The sequence below is a fragment of the Mytilus californianus genome, unplaced genomic scaffold (assembly GCF_021869535.1).
Source record: "Mytilus californianus isolate M0D057914Y unplaced genomic scaffold, xbMytCali1.0.p SCAF_2, whole genome shotgun sequence".
NCBI lineage: Eukaryota > Metazoa > Mollusca > Bivalvia > Mytilida > Mytilidae > Mytilus > Mytilus californianus.
In genome coordinates this window covers 97,058,735-97,083,459 of record NW_026262668.1, presented here as the reverse complement: position 1 = coordinate 97,083,459, position 24,725 = coordinate 97,058,735, and the positions used below count along the sequence as shown (strand labels likewise).

At 32.8% G+C, this 24,725-nt stretch overlaps 2 protein-coding genes and 2 long non-coding RNA genes across 4 annotated transcripts; 1 reads left to right on the top strand and 3 right to left on the bottom strand.

Moving 5' to 3' along the window:
* Positions 1–393: 393 nt before the first annotated feature.
* LOC127730488 (uncharacterized) lies at positions 394–7,937 on the bottom strand. The gene is made up of 5 exons (XM_052238917.1): positions 7,740–7,937; positions 3,889–3,994; positions 3,309–3,415; positions 1,387–1,559; positions 394–765 (listed from the first exon to the last, which is right to left on the bottom strand). The coding sequence occupies exons 1-5, from the start codon at positions 7,870–7,872 to the stop codon at positions 490–492; spliced, it is 795 nt and encodes a 264-aa protein (XP_052094877.1). The 5' UTR covers positions 7,873–7,937; the 3' UTR covers positions 394–489.
* A 1,576-nt stretch (positions 7,938–9,513) lies between these two features.
* Positions 9,514–19,683, top strand: LOC127727731 (uncharacterized). The gene is made up of 7 exons (XM_052234844.1): positions 9,514–9,674; positions 12,962–13,055; positions 14,561–14,694; positions 15,298–15,385; positions 16,701–16,774; positions 17,507–17,633; positions 19,344–19,683. The coding sequence occupies exons 1-7, from the start codon at positions 9,514–9,516 to the stop codon at positions 19,398–19,400; spliced, it is 735 nt and encodes a 244-aa protein (XP_052090804.1). The 3' UTR covers positions 19,401–19,683.
* Positions 15,486–16,072, bottom strand: LOC127730512 (uncharacterized). Its single transcript, XR_007995137.1, has 3 exons — positions 15,861–16,072; positions 15,677–15,814; positions 15,486–15,584 (listed from the first exon to the last, which is right to left on the bottom strand). It is a non-coding gene; the product is annotated as an uncharacterized LOC127730512 (long non-coding RNA).
* A 2,449-nt stretch (positions 19,684–22,132) lies between the features above and the next one.
* On the bottom strand, positions 22,133–24,375 carry LOC127730503 (uncharacterized). Its single transcript, XR_007995127.1, has 3 exons — positions 24,168–24,375; positions 23,789–23,861; positions 22,133–22,291 (listed from the first exon to the last, which is right to left on the bottom strand). It is a non-coding gene; the product is annotated as an uncharacterized LOC127730503 (long non-coding RNA).
* Between the last annotated feature and the right edge of the window lie 350 nt (positions 24,376–24,725).

Sequence of the window (24,725 nt, the reverse complement as noted above, 5' to 3'; positions counted from 1 at the left end):
AGTAATTCCAGCTTGCATATATCACTCTAGTACTAAAGTGATAAGTTAGCGCAAGCGTAGGCATATTTTCAAGGCACATAATAAACACAGGAACTACTCTCTTTACCTTATCATATGTATTATAAGGTATTTAAGTAATTTTTTTAGACAAGTGCCTGTGGCTGCAAATGATGACTTAGTCTGTACAATTAGAAACCCCTTTAAATTTTTTTTTCATCTAAACGACCTTTGTAAAACCACTGGATGTTTTACTGAAATAGCTGAAATTCTGTGGAAGCATAAATTCGGAACCCCTCAAGGTCATCCATGTAAAAAGTTCAATCTTATGATGTTTTACAAGATGAGTTAATAAAGGCTCGGAATTTATCTATGTGATTACCAATGGTAAAAAAACAGATTGATTGACGTGTTTAATAACAAAATCATAGAAAATAAGATAGATAACAAGTCCGAAAATTTACGACTTTTGCATACAGGATTATATACAGTTCACCATATGAAAGGAATAAGTTTCTTTGTATTCTTAATGTGTTGCAGATAATCTGGATTTGATCCATATCTTCTCATTGCTGATTTTTCCTGGAGAGGTATGCCACTAAGATTTGTCAGTAAAAAGGTAAGAAAGATAGGAGATACCACAGCCAAATGTTCCCATCCTTTGAGGACGGAGGTCGAGGTTAGATAAAGTCCAGACCACATCATTATCTCCCCAAGGTAATTTGGATACTGCACTATCTTCCACAGTCCTACGTTTATAAACTGACCCTACAAAATGAAATGGTGTTATGAAAACAGGTTTTTACAATTTAACGTATTATTTTTAGTTTTCGGGAATATAAATTTTTATATTATCAGAAGTCCATGACTGTGCAAATAACTACAAGATAATTATTATTGGCAGTAGTATTTAACTTTTAGGTTTTACCTGTTTTAAAATCTCTTGAGTGTTCGTGAAGTTTTATCATGTTTTAATGTAATGTTGTTCTCATGCATAGAAGGTCTATGTATTAATTCATTGTAAATTATATAAAACCAATGTTGCATCATTTTCCCAGTTAATAATTCTCTATCAAGGTAATTCTGACTATATCAATGGTTCTATTGGTCCCATATAGTGTCACCTTAATTTTAATTTTGTAATCAAATCCACATCTAAAAAAACACCATGACCTGTTAACCACGTTAGCTAAAAATAATGCTGAACTAAATATTCCTGCATACAAATGATTGATATGATAAAATATTAAGCCGGACGAACATATGAGAACAAACCCATATTTCTTATCCACATGAATGGCAGGTCAGACATTAAAAATAATCAGCTGACAAAAATGAAACATATCAAACAACTATGCAATGGTTATTACATAACTGACTTTACTATACCTCGTTATCAGGGTTACTTCTGAAGCTAGATTTCTGATAATCGGCGACAGTCTCCAATATGAATCCAGCAACCCATAACCCCCATCCGATATAGTCCTTCTTTGTTAAGGGTTGATCTTCTTTCTTACTGTTCACTAACAATGTTGGTAACAAAGTTAGTAACACCCATACACCTAAAAGCAAAAATATATAATGCTTCGGTAAGTCCAGAAGAATACTTCGGACGCAAAACATGTATCAAGTGTTATTTTTATATTTTATTCGTCAGTATTATTATAAAATACGGATTATTTCAAATATCTGTCCGACGTACTTCTATTTTAAAATACGGAATCGCTCTTTCTCAGTAAAACTATATAGGGTGTACACAGGCACTTGTCTCTGAAAAAAATACCTAGTATATACTTTAATATAACACAAATCTAAATTGAAAACAACGTTCAAACCTATGATTGTGTTGGATAAAAATCGCAATTTTTATACGTGTGCATGCAAAACAAATTTCTTGTTAGAGGGGTCTAAATACAGCACAAACAACAATTTCCAAAAGACCAAAAAAGTGAAAAAGTATATTTTAACAAAACGCATTTGACTAACAGGTCGAACAACAAATGTTCTTAAACCCTGCTGACTGCCATTGGCGATTGCCAAATAAACGGATCACCGATGTAATAAATGGATCTTAATTATAAATTTAATACTAAACAGAAAACAATGAACTTGCGGAAACGATGGTATACCGCAAACAAAAGGTGCAAAGGTTTTTGTACACCATATCCGGATTTCGACAATTAATGTCTCTTCAGTGATGTTAGGAATCGAAACGGTATTTGGAAAGCCATACAATTTACCTCAATTTAGGATAGACTCTTGAATTTTGAGGCAAATATAATACAAGCCCAAACGAAAAAATATAAACAAGTCTAAATTGAAAACAACGATCAAACCTATGATTGCATTGGATAAAAACCGCAATTTTTATACGTGTGCATGCAAAACAAATTTCTTGTTTGAGGGGTCTAAATACAACACAAACAACACTTTAATAGAACACTATATATAAGTCTAAATTGAAAACAACGTTCAAACCTATGATTGCGTTGGATAAAAACCGCAATTTTTATACGTGTGCATGCAAAACAAATTTTCTTGGTAGAGAGGTCTAAATACAGCACAAACAACATTTTCCAAAAGACCAAAAAAGTGAAAAAGTATATTTAAACAAAACGCATTTGACTAACAGGTCAAACAACAAATGTTCTTAAACCCTGCTGAATGCCATTGGCGATTGCCAAATAAACGGATCACAAGTTGTAACAAAATGGATCTTTATTATTAATCTAATACCAAATAGAAAACAATAAACTTGCGGAAAAGATGGTATACCGCAAACATGAGGTGCAAAAATTTGTACACCATAACCGGATTAATATAACACAATATAGGTAAGTTTTTTTCAGAGACTAATGCCTGTGATGGTGTACATATTTTAGAACTCCAAAACAAAAATCCATTTGTTAACTGGTTTAACTAAATTTGGGCACAATGCACAATGTGAGAACTTGACTTGGTATAAATAGTATTCTTGGTAATACATATATCTGGGACTTAACCACTTCTGAACTTGGTTTCTGGACTTTCTTTATTAAAAACTTAAAAGTTGTAAAGAGCAAAACATAAATTGTTTACTATAGGGAACACGCCTCCTGCTTTTTATACATCCCCAGTCATGCGAATCCTCACTCAGCCAAACTTTCACAATCAGGAATAGGGCACACTCGATTGTTTCTATATCAATACGATATTCGTGGAGGTCACAATCGATTGTTCCTATCCATACGATATTCGATATAAACACAGCATGGAATTTTTTTCTCTTAACTAGAATACATTTAACATTGTAAAATAATTGTTTGTGTTACCTTGTACGGTCCAGTAAAACCAAAATACGCGTGGGTTGTCCCTGACTTTATTAAACCGCTTATCCTGTCCTTCTTTTAAAATTCTGGTGAAAAGGAATGTCCCAAGTCTGAAAACAGATTATAAAAAAACATGAATATCTCGTGTAAGAAGTGTAGAAAATATGTGCAAATAGGTTCCTAGCTTGTAGTTAAGTGCCAAAGATGTCGTTAGTTCATGTCTGTCATATTTGTTTTCGTAAATGTTTAAATTAGGCTGTTTAAAAAACATTCATGTCTCGGTCTTCTATTCTGTTTCGTAACTATGTTGGATAGTACCCATATGTTTACTGTTTTAGATAATTTTTTAATTCCTTGAGCAAAGAGTTATGAATATCATTCAGGCAAGTGCACGAAGAATACATTAAAAATGGCGGATATTATGAAAAAAATGCCTTATAACTGAAAAACTCATAATTATGATCGAATTAAAAGGCATGCATATTTCTGTTTCTGTTTCATCCTTATGTACAATCGAAAGATAATATATATAAACTTGAATTACATAATTGGATATTGTAGTTAAGCTAAGTGTATAAGTTACCTTGCCGCCCATGCTAGGACCATGCCAGTTTGTACCTTTTGGCGTGTGAAATATGTCCGATTCCATCTCAAACTTTGTAGTGCAAGCAGGAAAAATGTACTTGAGCCTATAGAATAGCAATAAAAAAGTTACAAATCCTTTGCGATATTAAACTCAGTGGCGTAGCTACCATTGACGCAACGAAGCACTTGCGTGCACAAACAAAATGGCCCCCAAAAAAATCATAATTAAAAAATCATAGCAGTCAAAAAAAGAAAGAGTGCGATTGACTGTCACTTTGTATATATAGGTGTTTCAACTTGTCAGAAAGGTTTCCGTGTTTTCTATCAGTTCAGTTTTGTTGTGCGTTCATCGGTATATACAATTTTTAGACCATCTACTAATTTAAAACGAACTACGAGATCGTCTTGTCAATTCGGAAGAACGTTTTCTTGCCTAGATGCTTCTTCCAAACAATCTGAAAAGTTTGAATCGGGACCATCAAATTCGCATATTTCGCGCCTACGAGTCCGATCTTCAATCAGAAGATCAGTTTTTTCTCAAAATTAAAAGGTGGGTTGCGCGATGGGATATTTATCCATCTAAGAAACCAGACCATCTCTGTGCAACATTGAAGATGACGCCGAAAGAACTTTGCCCAAATATATTCTGTATTCTGCAAATACTTCTCACCATGCCACCCTCAACCTCTACTGCTGAACGCTCTTTCTGCGCTCTGAAACGTGTAAAAACGTATCTGAGATCGACCATGGGACAAGAAAGACTTTCTTCACTTGCACTGCTGCACGTTCATTCTGATTTTGACATTGACACTAAAGAAGTTATTGACACGTTTAACAATACTAGGCAAATGAAAATGTTACTCTCCTAAAGGACCTCGGTTGTTAACAGTCTTACATACGGTCTTACATACGAACGTCACATTCATATATGATCACCAAATTAAAAATTGATTGTTTGAATTGCTTTGTTTTCGTATGTTAACATATATGTCATGAGAGGATCCAGTTCTCTAGCCCTTTCTTTCTTTGAAGCATAATAAATTGGCGAGCATTGCAAAGTTTTTAGAATTTTTTAGTCAGTTTTAGGTCTTTGATTTGATATACTAGTATAGAAAAACACTCAACTGTGCATACTTCACTTCAAAATTAAACATTTTAGATCGAAAAAAGATTCATTTTCTGTAAAAAAGGTCCAAAATTTTTTTTTCGCCTCGCTCCGCTCGGCGAAATTTTTTGGCCTCCCTACGCTCGCCAACTTCTGCGTGCAGATCATTATAAGTCTAGCTACGCCACTGAAACTCATCAATTTTACCAAAAAGATTATAACTTCTCATACATTACAACATAACAACATTATTGGAAATGTATTATCCATACAATATATTAAAGTATTAGATCATATGCGTACAGTCTCGATCATATGAGTCCAAAAAAGTATCAACGTAAATTCAAAAAGAGTAAGTCCACAAAAACTGACAAAATCAAACGTAAGACTTTATCAACCAACGCAACGAATGGAAAACAACTGTCATATTTCTGACTTGGTATAGGCATTTTCCGAAGAAAATGTTGGGTTAAACGTGGTTTTAATATTGGATGAGCAACCAAAACGTACATGATAGGTTAATGTGACAATAATTGGGATCCAGCAGCCAAAACTATATATACATACATCAAAGACATACAACACAGATGACTAAAAAATTCAAACAAGCATACAAATAAAACTATATATATATATATATCAATGATTTACCACTGAACATAGAAAATTCATTAATAGATTTATATGCAGATGATTCTACATTACATAGTAAAGGTAATAATGTACTTCAGTTAACTGCTAACCTTCAAAATGATATTCATGTAATTGAAAACTGGTTTTCGCAAAATTGTATGAAACTAAATGCCAAAAAGTGTAAATCAATGATTATTGGTTCAAAACAGAGGCTTTATTCAACTGGGAACAGTTTAGATATCAAAATTTCAGATGAACAAATAGAGAATGTAGATTGTGAAAAACTTCTCGGTTTATATATCGACAAAAAACTAAATTAGAATGAGCAAATAGATAAAATGTCATGTACAATATCAAATAGAATCAATTTATTACAAAAGATAAGAAAATATTTACCTATGCATATACGTATTATTTATTTTAATGCTTATATTCTGCCATTGTTTGATTATTGTTGCAATATATGGGGAAGTTGCTATGAAAGTGGAATAAATAAACTTAATAAGTTATTAAAGAAATCTGCTAGGGTTATAGTAGAAGCTGACATAAAGACATCATCCAGTTTGTTGTTTAATAGTTTAAACTGGTTAAATGTGGAAAAACGCATTCAATATCAAAAGGCAATACTTGCATTTAAATCGTTAAATGATATGGTTCCTATTTACAAGAAAACTTTCATTTTATTGGTAATCAGAATTATAATTTACGTTCGGCTGATGAAAAACTATTAAATCTTCCCAAACCAAAAACAAACCTTTTAAAGAAAACATTTACATATTCAGGTTCTCAAATATGGAACAGTTTACCAAATGAAATAAAAATGAGTAATACACTTGTATCTTTTAAAACAAATTGTTACAAATTTTTCATCAATTGTGCAAATTAATATGCTTTTTCATTATTATCTAGATACAATTGTATATTGTGTATAATATATCATTATAATATTGTATGTACTTATAGATATGTTATTATTATTTTGAGGACTCTCAGGAAGATTAGTTTTAACTAATGAGATTATCCTCTTGAAATAAAGATAATTTATTTATTTATTTATTTATTTAAAACTCATTTTTAAAAGTTATTGCAGATGATAGTAGATTTGACAAAGACGCCAACAAAAAAGTTTGTGTAGTTGATAGTACCGTGGCCGTCTTGTCACTTTTCACTAGGGGTATAACTGTAACTGTAACTGTGCATTCAAATAAAGAAGTATACTTACTGAAAATTAATACCGAAATATAATAAAGTTTATACGCACATACTACTAATTGTTCATAAAAAATTGGTCTCCCAGGCTCATAAATTCTTTAACATTTCTAATCTATATACAGGGAGTAACTTCTTGAATAAGACGCAAGTCATAAGGAATGCTTAGTTTGCTCTCAGTAACTTATTTTTTCTGTGGATACAACCTTTTATAAAGATGACAAAATATTACAAATACCCCTTCCCAAACACATATCAAGCTATACACTAAATCCATACAACATATTGTAAATAAATTGTTATACAAAACGTGTAGTACCAGAGACATGTATACATGTACTTAAAAGTTTTAGTGACTACCTCGATACATACTATACAAGTATCGGACTTATATATGACTATTGAACCCCTCCCGTATAGCGCCAAAGAAATATCCGTGCAGTTTTAAAAACATTACTTATAAATTAAAATACTAACCAAACTGGTTCTACAAGATGTTTGATTATTGAAATAGAAAAGGGAAATTCGTAATGTAGCGGAATAGAAATTAAAAGAAAAAAATAAATGTAGATCGCGTAGTTATTCAATGCGCACTTGTAAAGGATTATTTTGTATGCTTAAAACTTAAAAACTTTAAAAATCATGACAGTTTTTGTGTTTGCTAAATTTCAGAAAATATAGTAGATCTATTTTGTTTCTTAAATAAAGACGCTTCTATCCATTTGTTATGACATTCTTCGCAGGTGGTATGATTTTAATCAAGTCTTAAATACTTTGTAATATGAGGGTGAACAATATATTTCGTTAAGCTAAATTAAATAGTTCCAAAATAATACCTAGCTATCAGCTGATCTGAATATTGACCCAAATATTGACCTATAAATAAACAGGTTAAACCTTACCTGCTAGGTCGTAGAATTTTTCTGTTTTCAAGGTAGCAGCAACAGCCCAGCATGCCCATTGGATTCCAAAATCAACAGCTGCAGCTTTTACTAAATTGCTTTTTGCCAAATTGCTACCCATCTCGAATATCATAGTCCAAGTTACATAAACAATCTGCTTCCGGGAAAACAAGAGAATGATAAAAGGAAACAGTCACGGTATCGATCAGGAAAAACTACGGCTTAAAATGAGAGAAAAAAAAACAGTAAAAAAGAAAACAGGTAAGTATACAGATTATATGGGCATCAAACTGGTTTAGGATAAATTCCTTATTCGACTTTCCAATTTCAAACCAAGGACTGATATACTAAAATATACGTGCTTGATCAAACCCATTCCTGCATTATTTCACATGATCACTTTTGGTTATGTATAAAGTGACCTCCTTCTTTAAACCGACAGCATTTCCTACGATTGAAAAAAGTTGACATGATAGCATGGACCGGGTGATCAAAATTATATGACAAGTTACAGAGTGATAAAGTAAGTCAAAGAAGGACAGATAAAATTATAATTGGAGCATGAGATTACAGACACGAGACGTTTTACTAAATATAGTCCATTAAAATTCAAGTTACAGAATTTGTATAGTTAGTCTAGTTATAAATCCTTGAGCAGAATCATAAGATCCGCCACTTAAAACACTCAAGTCAGATTTCCTTCTTTCATGAATGAACAGTAAGGGGACGCCCCCTAGATATTCAAGTTATATATGGTTTGCTACTGACCTCATACGGATCCATAGATGGTGAGTAAATTCCATAGGGGATGAGTCCTCACCTTCGCCTACATCACCCTGCTAAGTCGTTCCGTAATTCTCGTATCACTGCTTTGAGACGTGAGCAGGTATGTATCAGCGACATTACAATGTCCGAGAAGTTAAAATGGGGGTTGAGATATAAAAACTTAGTTAAACCCCGCAACATCGTCATGTATCTGTCCGAAGTCAAGAACATCGTCAGTAAAATGCTTTTGTGTTAAATCTTAACTATTTTATTTTGGCGTGTAGTTTGATTGGAGATTATATGCAGAAAATGACAACAAACTTCTGAAGGAAACTCTGTCGGCACTTTCGCTGTTTCAAAACCACTGGCAGCACTTCATCAAATTTTGGGAAAATATTATTTTCTTTTCAAAAATGTATTCAATGAACATCTGATGTTAAATTCATTGGTATGCAAATTAATGTTGTGTCTATGTTTAATTTCAAAATCTGCAGTATTCGATTTTAATAGTTTCTCCTTTACTAAATGAAAGTCTAATTGATATTCCTTTAGCCCTACATATTCAAAAAGATTTATCTATAATATACCAACAAAATATAATGGTTATTTATTTTTTCCACAAATGCAAATACATGTACGCAATTATAATTTCGGATAATAAATCCGCAATTTATGATTTTACCATATTCCTGACTTGGTACAGGCATTTCCTTATGTAGGAAATGGTGGATTACACATGGTTTTATAGCTAGCTAAACCTCTCACTTGTACTGCAATTACAAGATATTTCAAATTAATTTCTGGAATTGGTCCCTAAAATGAAAACTTGACCAAATGATCGAAGAGATTGTAATCTTGGAAGCCATATGAATGCGGTCAACCTAACCTTTTTCATATCATATTTTAACACTGATTACATTATGTGACATATTATCTTATGATATATTTATTTGTATAGCCACATGAATATATGATCAATGTACTCACGTGCTTTGAGACTTCATACAAAATGAAAAGAACAGTTATAATTTATGTGTATTTTAGTTTCTTAATTTGGAACTCAGTGCAAAGTAAAGACTCATGTAAAAAGACATCGTCATGTTCATGTAAATTTTCAAATGGAGCAGCTATTAATCTTATCCAGCTTTCAAATACTGACCAAACACCGAGGTAAGATGTGTTTTGACTAACCCGATCATAGCAAGTCATTGGTATCATTCTTAGGAAAAGACTTATAAACATAATGAAAAGAAAAAAGGCATTTTAATTTTTGGATAACCAGCCTTCTCAGATCATTAATATAATTTAACACAAATATACTAACAGTCATTACAAAAATTAATCTAAAACATGTTTTGGACAGCATTTTGTCTAAATCAAACCACAATGGAAAATCATGACGTTTCTTTGTGTTTATACAGTATCAAACATGGGTATTGTTAACACTAGAAGTGAGTACATGTACTACATTCAATTCTGATAAAAAGCTAATCGAGTGTCGATAATAGTTCTATTTTAATCTAGACATATGACATTTGTTAAAATATGACATAGACATTTTATTTAGTACACTTACAGCACCCAATTGAAACTATTACATTTCAGCCTTAAAAGCCTTACAAAGGAACCTTTTAATTTGATTTTATGAATAAAAATATATATACAATCAGAGACATATATACACATGTGTATATATGTCTCTGATACAATATATGTATATTGTCGGAAAATGTGAAATTTATTTAGCGTTAGAAATCAGACGAAATGCGATGCTCGCCGAGCTTTCCCCCTGTTTTGTAGCGAGTACAACTAAATTTTATATTTTCGACAATGTACATTTATTGTTTTATCCTGCAATTCTTATTACTTATAGGCTTAGCAGGGGCGGATCCAGGATTTTAGGTTAAATTTTTTTGAGGTAAATTATCAAAATATTCTTTATTAAGCTGAGGACAACCCTTGCTTTGAATCCGCCCCTACTTAGTTGTTTAAATCCAAATATTTGTTTCTGATTTCTCAAAGAAATCGACATAGTTTAAACGCAGACCGCGGAGAGGACCCCAAAATGAACTGTCATACAAAAAGAAATATTCACATTACTGTTTGCTTAACATAGAAGTTGAGTAACAGGAGACTTTATTTGCACAAGACTTTAAGTACAAATAATTACATTACATGCATATGTTTCATTATAATACGTTATTTTGATTGGCTAACAGCAATCTCGCGTCATTCTGAAATCAAGCTTCATTTCAAAATGAAATGTAACATTCATAATCACACGAGCATCCACAATAAAGTGCACAGGTAAATAAAACAACACCAGAGGGTGTGTCATAATGTATGTACAACTTCCTACATCAAAGGTCAAGGTCAAAAACTTTGGTTTCAGTTAACAACCCCATGTCCTATGCTAAAGATTGTGTCCGCTCTATATCTTGAGAACCGTTATGATTTCAAAGTTTATACTTGACATGTATATTAACCAACTCCAGAGGGTGTGTAATAATGTATGTACAACTTCTTAGGTCAAAGGCCAAGGTCAAAAACTTTGGTTTCAGTTGACAACCCCATGTCCTATGGTAAAGATCGTGTCCGCTCTATATCTTGAGAACCGTTATGATTTCAAAGTTTATACTTGACATGTATATTAACCCCATGTCCTATGGTAAAGATACAATTTTTTTACCACACGTTATTCACAGCGGGGCTCACAGAGATGGCTCCCATCTCAATGATATCTAGTTTGAACACTAGTTGGTCAATTGTAGGATAAATTTAATATAAAATCAGAAGTCAATAAATACATGAATAATAATAATGATAATAATAAAATACAAATACAAATATTAAAAACAAATTATGAGATTTAACAGACCGTGTATATTTACGCCAAACATATTTTATCCTGGTTTTCGAAATAGAAAATTTAGAATTGCTCATCAGTTTTAAGTTTTCGTATATGTTGAAAAAAAAATAACAATTGAAAATACTAAAGTTTTCTTATATCAATATTAACTGGAAGATTAAACAATCGAATTCGGAGCAGTTATATTTATTTTTATGGCTTGAGATTTCGAAGAGAAGTAAAATGGTTCTTGTTATAGACCAATTCCATTTCTTAACATTGATAAAAAAAATAAAAAAAGAACATTGAAAATTTTCCAGAACATAGTTTTTTTCTATAGAAAATACAAATACAAACAATGCACATTTATACGGCTTTTTCCGTTATTCTTTAAAGAAAGTAAAATTCAAATAAATTCCTCACCTTTATAACATTTTATTTTGTTTCATAAATTGAAACTTACTGTGCTAAACTTCGCATTAACTGCTTTAATTTTTTCAACTAAAAAAATAAGAAGATTCACGAGTACAGCAGTTTGTAAATTTCTCGATAAAAAGAGAAAATGTTACATTACTTTTCGTTCTTCATTATAACCCTGAGGGAGCAGTTTTTGTGCAAGGTGCACATCCCTGTTAATGAAGTCTATATTATGTGAACATGCACAAGCTTAATGTATCAATTGAGTTATGTAAACGCTATACGATAGGAAATATGGTATGTTCCTGCTGGGAATTACCATGGGAAGTTGACAATTGGAAACTTAAGATGAAATCATCACGCTTGACAAAGATTCTAATTTGAAGTTTTTCATCTATGTCAATATCAAGGAAAAGATCAAGATATTAAGCAGAACTTGTAGTTTCGGTAGTATCCGTATTTTCAAGTTCAGTGATATTTGAGATGCAATCACTCACTGAAATAAAGGTTATTGAGTGAATACATGCTGCTTCATATGAGTACAAAAAAACCTAGTCGACCGGAAGGGGTGAACGATTACTACCCATTGAAATGCCGACTGTCTGTTGAAGTATCAATCCAACAAACTTTATGAGCGTGAACCAGGAGGGGTTCACACAATAACTGGAAGGTGTTATTAATAGGTTCATATTTGCCCGCTAGGTTCATTTGTCGGGAAATATGGAATTTAAATAAATCTAATGGTATTATTATACTTTTAATATCATCAGTTATTTACTCTAATTCTATTATCTAGGAAATAATTCTCTACGCTCATTTTAACATGTATAGGGTATGTTTGCCAATATCTTTCTACCTAGCGTAAGGGAGGTGTTAAATGTTGACAAATATAATGCCTACCCTTATTAAAATAAGCATAGAGCATGGCATTATAAAATTATTTCGATTCTAAGTGAAAAATTCAGAACTTTTGAATTTCGAAGCAGACACAATTATTTCCTGCATTTTGCGTTGCAGAATAGCAATTTTCATCCTGTCTTTGGCAAGATTATTTATTTTCAGTTCTTACAAGGCCAGGATATTTATTTTTTAAAATCCTCATGTCCTTCAACCCAACCCCCCAAAAAAATGAAATGGTTGTTCCCTTACAAATTCGCTAAGTCACAAAAAATAAGATTGTTATTTTTTTCAGATTTGAAGACCAACCAGATCCAGATTCAAATGCTGATATGTATTCTTGGAATCCCTGCCAACCTTTCAATGAAGGGGACTGTCAGAGCGTGGCTGTAAGTTTTGAACGCAAAATTGAACTTCTTCAAGGCATGATAGTGCAACTCAACTAACGACAAACGAAATAACCATTGAGAATTCTTTGCATAAATTTCGTGACAACTCATAGTTTTTTTTACCATATCAAATTGGTAAATATATTTTGTCTCACAATAAATCTATATCAAATTTTCACCCTTATACATGCCAATTTTCGACCAATGTTAAACATCTTGTATTGCTATCTTGGCTATGGTACGTTCCGAAAGTCACCTACTACGAAAATAACACTCTGGTTTTCTGAAAATCTTTTTCATAATCGAACTTCATCGTCAGGGAGCAAGCAGACCTGAAGCAAAAATATCTCAAAGTACATCGCTTTTTGACTGATATTTTGTTGAGCATTTTACAGAGCTTTCGATATAACAATGCTTATATTTGTATAATTTAGGTATCCAGTTAAGTGGAGGAATCGTATTTTCTTCTTTCGGTTCTTTGTTTTATATTCACAAAAGGGACTTAAAACAGACTTATGATCGTCAAAGAATTCTTTTTTGTAAGTGTCTGTGGGGTATATTTTTTTATGTGTGCCTGATGAGAAAACAAAAATATTTGTGAAAGAGACAAAACTGGTGTCTAGCAACATTTGAGTCTTTGAGAATAGATGCAGAATGAGTCAATTTAGACCTATTAGACAGTCGAAGGAGGCGGTGGGAAAGGTCTACCTTATAAACAGTCGTAAATACATATAATCGATACTTTACAGAGGATAAAATCAATGTGACTTGATGTTACGTTAGATGGGACATATTCACCCTGCAGTCAGTATCACCTAACCACTCCGAGACATTGTTAGTCAGTCAATGTCATTTTTCTTTGACTCCTATGACGAAGTTACAGTTTTGGGATTTATTTGTTTTCTAATCAACTAAACATGATAATTTCACAGTACAATGAATGGAAAAAAGATTGTGTATCAATTCATGATTCAAAACTGCTTCAAGCACTTGATAAAACAAAAGGTAATGGTACAGAAAGTATGAGGATGTAATGAGCTATATGTCTGTATGTTGTTTGTCATATGCTTTAACTTTTTTCCCCTTCAGTAGTCGGATAATTTATATTCTTGGGAGGTCTTGGAATGATGGCTTTCTCTAAGTTTGCATTTCAGGTAAAAAAATAATTGAGTTTTTGGATTCTTAGTGTAAAGAACAAGTCCGTCTGATATTGGTATTAGTTTTTATAAGTCGCAAAGCAATGATACAGGAAAGGACAATACTATATTCGATATGAATAAAAGGAGAATATGATCATGGGAGAGCATCTTAATGTCACAATCGGTAAAATAACAGACGACTGGTATCAAGAGATCTAAGACCGTGAACACACATCACTAGTGAATTGACACAACAACACATCATATCGGCCAACAAGTTTTTGATGGTGTCCGTAAAACAAATGTAGTGTCGATTCCTGTCGTTCTACCTTATAATTATTGTATAAACGATTTTTTTATTTTCAGGTTTGTAATGTGCATAATAATATACCTAATGCGTCATATTTTCCACTTGGCGATCAGGATTCAGCTGTGTTCAGCACTTCAGGAAAAGTAACTAAATTAACATATATTTACACAGGAACGGGTGGTGCTCAAAGGTAAGCATATTAGTACTAAAAGAAGGGGAAATGTAATATAAATAAATCCTTTAGACATATTATACGCACAGCACAATAGCGGAACACTGAGCATTAATTAACACTAAACTGTTTTTAATAATGCATACAATAAATATAGTGTTGCAACTTAAACATCTACTTTGAGAAAAGACAAATGTATATAACGATCATTATTGTTTTATATTGAGACTGTACAGGGTTTTAAAACTTTCCAACGTGTTGATAAGCATTTTCTTGTCATATAAAAAACTCAGAGTGATAAACGTCAACGAGGCTTCAATCAACAACAATAAGCCTGCAGAGACATCTAGAGGTCAGCATACGGGTTTTGAAAATAAAGTGTCGATACAACATTTCAGTGTCTAAAATTCGTCTTAAAGGCTCAACTGTAGATTGAACAAAATGTTTTTATTAATTCTTATCCTAGATATAAAAATCAACTATAACGAATTCCAGAATTTTTTAAACAGTAATTTAAAGCATTATTTATAGTTCCTGGCCGTGTTTGGACGATTTGACTTTGAAAATATAGTAAAAGACGTGTTATATAGAGTACTGTTTATATTCCTTTATTTTGTTTAGATCAGCTGAAATCACATTGACTTGTGATAAAAATCAAGAAGGTTTTCTTGATGTTAAGGGAGAAATTCCACTAGGAAGCGGTGAATATGTTAGTTTAATATACCATATTAATCTATGTTACATGTATGTTTGGTAATCTAAATACATTTCTTATAAACAAAAGGAGATGTGGGGTATACTTTCGTCCACGTGCACCTGATCGCCAAACTAATACCACAATGTCAAAATCGTCCACGTGCACCTGATCGCCAAACTAATACCACAATGTCAAAATCGTCCACGTGCACCTGATCGCCAAACTAATACCACAATGTCAAAATCGTCCACGTGCAACTGATCGTCAAACTAATACCACAATGTCAAAATCGTCCACGTGCACCTGATCGCCAAACTAATACCACAATGCCAAAATCGTCCACGTGCACCTGATCGCCAAACTAATACCACAATGTCAAAATCGTCCACGTGCACCTGATCGCCAAACTAATACCACAATGTCAAAATCGTCCACGTGCACCTGATCGCCAAACTAATACAACAATGTCAAAATCGTCCACGTGCACCTGATCGCCAAACTAATACCACAATGTCAAAATCGTCCACGTGCACCTGATCGCCAAACTAATACCACAATGCCAAAATCGTCCACGTGCACCTGATCGCCAAACTAATACCACAATGTCAAAATCGTCCACGTGCACCTGATCGCCAAACTAATACCACAATGTCAAAATCGTCCACGTGCACCTGATCGCCAAACTAATACTACAATGCCAAAATCGTCCACGTGCACCTGATCGCCAAACTAATACCACAATGTCAAAATCGTCCACGTGCACCTGATCGCCAAACTAATACCACAATGCCAAAATCGTCCACGTGCACCTGATTGCCAAACTAATACCACAATGCCAAAATCAGTAAAAAGACAAGGGACAATCGTCAAGCTTTAGTCGAATGACAGTCAACACCGCGACATAAAAATTGACTAAAGGACTAACTAAAAATTTAAAGCTTGGGGAATCTCCACAAAAACCTCGGTGAACTCGATGTAAGTGCAAACTAATTTAATAACTTAAGATTATCTCTACATAGCAAACGGATTTTCAAAATAATTCATTGAGTACATTAAACACTATCCTTGAATCAAATATGAACTAGAACAATTCAAATATGCACAGTTGCTAGGTACTTTTGGATTTTAAAAAGTGAACATAATTCTCCATCCTGAAAATATGAGTATAGCGTTTATTTTGTTTTTCATCGTAAGGTGGTACACACCGTCTTGCCCTCTTTAAATTAACCGCGCTTTACATATATGAGATTAAAAAAAAGAACTTTTAACTCATATAAAAATATAATTTTTTAAAGTATTAATCCTATATTTGAAATTTTGTTTGTAGTTTTTTGAGTTGCAGACTAAATATGCATGTGTTGACTTAGGTGGAATATCAATAGGAACAATAATTCTCATAGTGTAAGTATAAGATGATCCTAGTCATAATTATATCAAGAGTGCTAAGGGGGCGACCATTTGATTTTCTGGGGGAGTGGGGCAAGATGATTTTGAAAATACGGAAAATTGATCAAATGTTTAATTACAATTACCGGTCACATTAATAAAATTTACCAAACTTACTTCGATATGACTGAAATGAGAAGCGACAGCAACAATTTAAAGCTCTAAAAGTCAACCCGATCTTGAACAATCGATAATTGTCAGTATAATTTGACAATCCCTACATAGTTCCGATTCAATGAAGCAACGTCAAAGTTCAAACATCAACACTAGTTTCCCCCAAAAAACTAAATACATTAAGATAACCACTGACAATGTGTTTTCAAAATCAACAAACACATGGTTTCCTTTCAACTCATTATTGTTGTAGACAAGTCCTTCTTAAATGTTGAAGTTGAAGTAATTGAGAAACTAAGGTTCCAACTAACTCGGGTAAAGATGACCCAAGTTAGATTTGGTTATTCTCTACATATAGCTCCTCAAGAATTCAAATATCTTATAAATTTATTGCTTTCACATTTTTGGGTAAACACAGAATAGCGCCTATGAACCACCGAAATTATAAAATGTTATTTTTATTTTTTACCCTCTACACTCACTTTGCAATATAAAACGCACGAATTGAGAATTTTAAATCGTTACTAATATTAATTTTGTAATTTTATACTGATAATATTAGCTTGTTTTCAGATTTTTATGTTTTATTGTTACATACCTGATATTAGGAATGACAATTCAAACTTTTGTAAGGAAAGCATCAGGAAAACAAAGAATACCAAATTATTCATTGTGGTCAGCAGTTCCAGGATTAGTTAAGGCAAGTATCATATATAAATATATAGATACCCATGCAAACATACATCTAGCTAGCACACTGTCTTCTAGGATTTGATAATAACTCCCCCTATTATAGGATTAAACACAGATTTGGGGTTTAACGTCGAGACAGATACATGGGTATGGGGTGAAATTTAACTAGCTAAGTCTGCGTTTGGGTGCAGTTTCGCTATCAAATTCTACGTCTCGTTTTTTTCAAAGGTTATATGTAATGATACTTTTATATGAATTTTGGATATTTCAACGTATTTTTCTAGTTTTGTCGATTTATATTCCAACAGACAGTCGGTATTCTAATGGTTAAATGCTTAATAATTATGCATTCTTACTGGCCTATTAAAAAAAAAGTTTGTACTATGAAACAGAATTCACACAGAACCTTCTCAAAGACAAACAAAAAAAGCATCTTGCAAAGTTCTGTAATTTCATTTTCGATATCTTGATGATGTTCTGTCACTCAATAATCCACATTTCAGTGAGTGCTTGCATCTCATAAATGCCAGTGAACTCGAGATAAAGGAGACTCCCGAACTAAAAGATCTGCATCCTTTATTGATACTATTCCTTGATATTGACACAGATAGACGATTTAAAACTAGAATACATGAAAAACGTGATGATTTCAACTTTCCAAATTGTCAGCTTTCCATTTATAAGCAGTAACATACCCTCTGTCCCATCTATGGCGTTTACTAATCTCAATTAAAACGCTACGCTCGATCGTGTATGTTCCCACTTTATGGGCTTTACTACCAGTGTTGTGCTCCTTACACAAAAAACTGTTTCAGCAAAGTTATGAGGTAGAACGACTGAAATCGACACTTACACAAGTTTTCATCATCAATAATTGGTTCACCGAAACTATGTGTCTGTCTCTGAATTCACTGGCGACACGTTTGCCGTCTTATATCCTTAGATAGCAGAATAGCCGTTTTTTCTGTAATCTCACCAATTACTTATTTTGTCCTATTCCCGATTATAACATTTTCCTCAGTGTGGCTTCGCATGGCGGGTGATACATATGTTGATGCACCTGGTATCGGAGTTCATGCGAATTCCTCAGTTTTTGTGTGTTATCTTGAGTTGTATCTTCTTAGTCGATTGATAGATATTTGAACATCTGTAAACTATGGAAGCCGGGAGCGACCAATTTTGCGTTTTCGCGTTGTCGCCTCTGTATTTGCAAAGGTAAAATCGCATAAACGCGAATTCAATTCGCGATTTCGCGTTTTCACTTTTGCGTTTTCGCAATTTTACCAGGATCTCATCAAATTGTTAATCACTATCCAATCATATTGAAGATACGAAATGATTCACAGCAGTGAGCAGTGATTGACTAACGTAAGCGCGAAATGAATTTGATTTCGCGTTTTTGCTTTCGCAATTTCTCGATTTTGCGTTTTTGCCTTTGAAAATGCGCAATTGACCGTATCCGGCTTCCATATTGAACTACTAATGCATAAATTCATGATACAAGTATGATACTATTTTCACTTGTGCATCCAGATGAATTATTGGCGATTGTTTCACTTTACTTGCATGTTTACAAGTAGTAAAATTGTAGACATGTATCCACTGTCAAAAATGTATTTACTTACATTCATTAAAGAAAACCTGATGTTAAAATGTTATATAACCTATTTCCGTCTTTACAGTTTTTCTATATACGCGTTTAAATTTTATATTTCAGGATGGTACAGTGTTTGTTGTCACACGCGGGAAAAGAACGTCATACTCGAACATTTAACGTAGCCAACATCATGATATGCAAACTTTTACATAAGTCATTGTGTCTTTTTTACCTGAATACTAAACAGCTTTTAAAGCTTTACATTTTAATTGTTGATACCAAGTTTCAAAGAGTTGTCATATACAAGAATTCAATAATAAGGTCCGTGGTAGTCCGTCTTATGTTCTTTCTTCTGCATGTGAAAGGTGTTGTGATTGAGTATCTTGTTGAGATCCCCTTTGCTGCAATCTTTGTCATTTATGTCTGGAATTTTTAACTTCAATAAAAAGACTTTTTTTCTCTGATTTGGTGTAATACGATTTGTAAAATATGTTCGTTGTTGTTTTATTTTAATTGAATATGTTACAAGAAGATTGCATCAAGTCCTATTTTTGTCTTTTTACAAACGAGGTTCCTCTCAATGATTTTCTCTCACTTGGTGGTAATATTCCATTGGATGCTTTATGTAGTCTTTACAGTTATCGTTTGGCGGCAAAACGGGAATAATTATTTTTCAGAATTTTTTGTTAATAGTAACGGACAAATTCCGGATTGTTATACTTGTTCAGCACAATGAGTTGGTTTATCAATGGCTTTGAGTACGTACATACAGTTGTGACAAGGACTGATTATAAAATGGAAAAAGTAGTGTTTAAATTCAGTGAAAATTTTTAATTTAATACATATCACCGTGTTAAGCTTTGCCTCTAAAATTCATCTTTCAAGATGACATGCATTTTATAAACACAAGGTAACTTGATTAAACATAGCTTAAAAGTTTATGGAAAATGTTGTGAAACATGGGAATTTTCTTTGATTTTTCATTTTGTGCGTTCCCGTGCAACAGCTTTAATCTTTAAACCGATGTTTTTCCTATGTCTATAATGAGATGAATATCAAGAGTTGCCTCTCGTACTGTACACAATGGATTTGATTATTTCAAGACCGAGTAACTTTCAGTATAGTCTCCCATTAAGAACAGTTTGTGTGGTGGTCCAATTTTTTTGTAAGCTATAATTTCATCGGATAACAGTAAAATAACCGAAAATAAAGTATATTCCACCCAATCATAGAATTACAAAACTGTTTATGCCAAAACAATGACTGAAATACAAAAAAATAGATGATACTTGGCTACACAAGTGTCTTTAATAATATGTATTTTTTCTCTTCAAACTTTTGGTATCGAACGAGAAGCATAACTGATTTTAAGATACCAACCAGATGAATTAAAAATCGGCAACATACATTAAAACTAAACATTTTCAAGCCGCTCCAAACCGATTAAAACACAGTTAAGACGGAGAGATGGTAGGCGGCGGAAGGACGAACGGAATGGCAAGGATAACGACATAATCTATAAATAGGTAGCACATACATTTCTATCTGGTGCGATTTGTCGAATGACGATTGTCCATTGGTTCATCCATAACTGCTAGGAAATTTAATTCAATTATTTGGAATATGTATAATTAGGATGGTAAGGACAATACAAATTTCTTTATAAAGTTAGAGCTTTTTTGTCAGTTTCAATAAAATCTAAATAGATTTGACATAAAACAAAACAATAATCTTCTTTACGAGGAAGACATTTTGTGAAAAGAGTAAGCGTATTGCTGCTCTACACGTATGCCGTACTATATTTGAAGATATCTTAAAGCATCATTATTTCTTAAGTATGTACAAAAACAATGAAGTCTAGATTGCTTGTTTGCTAGATGGACCATGAAATCAGTCTTTACCTTTGTTTACCTCTGTTCTCTTTGCTCCGTTTCTGTTTTTTGTTTTAGCTTTTTAAGGTAACTTTATGTTTAGGGTTCTTATATTTTGGCAAAGGATATCACTGAAAAGGTTTATTCGTCGTAATATTCATTAAATTTGCTATATATAGTATGTTGATAAAGGTTTTGATATGAAAATAATAATCTTACTGTTAGAGATCGAAAGTGTTTCATAGAAGCCTAGGATCAAATAAATACACAAAATTAAAAATGCATTTGTTTCACGTTTTTCATGTCGGGGCCTTTTACATGTATAGCCGACTATAACATATTGGATTTTCCTCATTGTTGAAGTGTTGTGACCTATTAAACATGCTTACACCAGGAGTCAAAGATTTGTCAGTCTTTTGCACATCGAAATTGTAACAAGAATAAGATAAATTATGTTACTGTGTAATGTTCAATTGAAATATTACGTGCATATAAGGACGAGAACATATTGATTGGATATTAAAATTAATCCTGCTTTTCAACAGATCGAACTAGTCCTATTACATATGACCTCAGGCGAAATAAGCCCGTTATTATTTGTTTTCTGGTATATTCTTTTTATTTGTTTTACTATTTTCTGTCCAATGAATTAAAATGTTAGCACGAAAATGTTAAAATATATGACTAGTTTTTGTGTGAGTGCTTGTTCACTAAGTGACTGTCCTAATGTAACACTACACAGACTTATTTTTCTGACAAATCTACTCTTACTCCAAAATCTTGCGAAGAAGCCGAAAATTCCAATTTTCTATTGTAGAAGACAATGAAATAACCATACAGATAAACTTTCAGGATGATATCCCAAGTTTTATAAATTAAATGCCTTCAATTTTGACGGTTAAAGTATCTTTTCTCTGGCAGAGCAACTCCGAGATATTCAAAATCTAAAGGGAGTTCACCCATCCATGTTTGAAGAACATACTTTATTTATTGACGATTAACACACCCCTATCCTTCGATTGAAGACTTTTGTATAGTTTTTATCTTTTATTGTAATATTCTATAAAACTATAACAGTCTGCCAATGTAATGAAAGTAATGTTCTACTGACATAAACAACACATTCTGATGAACACGCCATATGCTGGGGTTTAGCAGGTCTGGCTTCTGTTTATATATCTCGAACTTAATCATCATCTAAAATAAAGACGTACATAAAATATACCAAGTGCTAAGTTAGCATAAAAGGAAGACGACTACATTGAATAAAACATAATGTATTAAATGTTTTTCAAATAATCTAATAACATAATCTTTGAAGAAAAATAGGTTGATATTCATAAAAAAGAATATTGGACTGAAAAACAAAGCAGGTTGCAATGATATTTAATAACAGTAATCATCATCATAATAATTATATCTTTTGTCACGTGTGGGCATTTTTGAGCTTACTATATGGTATGGGTTTTTACTCATTGTCGAAGGCCGTATGACGACAAATAGTCACTTACATCCACGTCCTTTGATCTTGGGTGGACATTTGTCTTATTGGCACTCATACTTCATCTCCATATTTTTAATATAAAAATGTCATTTTGTTTGTTTACAACGTTATAACTTAAATCTATTTTATGGAGTCAATCAATTTTCAATGTACATTTGAGGTTTCCAGTATAGTTTTGAAGATGTTCTGTGATTGTATGTTTTCAATGTACATTTGAGGTTTCCAGTATAGTTTTGAAGGTGTTCTGTGATTGTATGTTTTCAATGTACATTTGAGGTTTCCAGTATAGTTTTGAAGATGTTCTCTGATTGTATGTTTTCAATGTACATTTGAGGTTTCCAGTATAGTTTTGAAGGTGTTCTGTGATTGTATGTTTTTAATGTACATTTGAGGTTTCCAGTATAGTTTTGAAGGTGTTCTGTGATTATATGTTTGTAATTTCTCTGATTATAACGTCCTTTTTCGAGTAACGAATTATATAATGTTCCACATGCCTTCACAAGTTTAAATGCAATTCATTGACAATTCAATGAGCCCATATATCCTTCAAATATATAATATATTATGTATGGTACAAACGGAAGTCAACGAGTATCATTTAAGAAAGTATTGTCGATATAGATTTACAAACTCTTATTCAAATGCAATTTATTTGCTTATATTTCTAAATTACGATATATGCACAGGCACTTGTCGCTGAACAAAAATTACCGATATACTTTAATATAACCCGTACATGTAATTTGTTTTCAGAGACAAGTGCCTGTGGATATATGCTCTGTTATCTGATGATAACAACATAGTTTTTTTTTTATAAAAACAGAACAATATTTCATATTTAAAAAAAGGGAGTTTTATTTAGTGAGGATATAATTCAGACCTTTAATTTTATTCATTTTGTTATGAAGCAAGTAAACGCGTATGGTGGCCTTTTTTTTTTATTACCACTACAATATTAATTTCAAATCAACGTTAGAGATTGCCTTGACTTTGATGCAAAGTATGAGTTGATCGTTTTGATCATTGCTGAAGATTAAGGAGTTATCAAGATGAAGATTTGCCATAAAAACATTTTAAGAGACTATGAAGTGTGTAACCAATAAATTGTTATCATGCTGGACATGCTGCTTACTACTAAATGGATATCACCGTACATTATATGTGAAAAAGTTGATTTTCTGAATACTTACATGTCTTAACCAATTGTGCCCAGAGAGTTTCCAGTTGCGTTGGTGAAGTCCAAAAGGAGCAAGAATCCAAACACTGAAATGAAAAATCGACATGTTAGATGAAAACATTTATTATGGTATTGTTAATGTTTTTTGTTAATATGATCTTGAAACGTGCAGAAAACAGTATTTCAAGGTCAATATTATCAACTTACCCTAGAGATGACAACGAAAAGAAAAAAGATAATGATTATGCATTAATTGATCATTATCTTTGCCAAACCATAACGCATAGCAAAATAATCAAAAAGCTCAAGACGCGTGTTTATAATGTACTTATACAAGTATGCTGACAATTCTAAATTGTAACTACGGTAAGTTATAACAAAAGTAGACTTACAGTAGTTAAGAAGTTTTGCTCCTTGGAGTTGAGCTGTGGCAGCGTTTCCATAGTTGTACAGTCCGGTCTGTTGTCTGTAGGCATTATATTGATTGTGGTAGTAAGCTGGGTATCCTGACTGGTATCCGGATTGGTATCCGTATTGCTGGGCCATGACGAAAGCAACAAGGCATGGGAGCAGGACAAGGATGATGGATTTGTTCATTTTAAAGCTGTAAATATAAAAAGATGTGGTATGATTGCCAATGAGACAACTCTTCACAAGAGACCAAATGACACAGAAATTAAAAACTATAGGTCACCGTACGGCCTTCAACAATGAGCAAAGCCCATACCGCAGTCAGCTATTAAATGCCCCGAAATAACAAATGTAAAACAATTCAAACGAGAAACTAACGGCCTAATTTATGTACAAAATAATGAACGAAAAACAAATATGTTACACAGCAACAAACGACAACCACTGAATTACAGGCTCCTGACTTGGGACAGGCACATACAGAATGTGGCGCCAACCCTCCCCCTAACCTGGGACCTGTAAGTATGAATTAATCAATG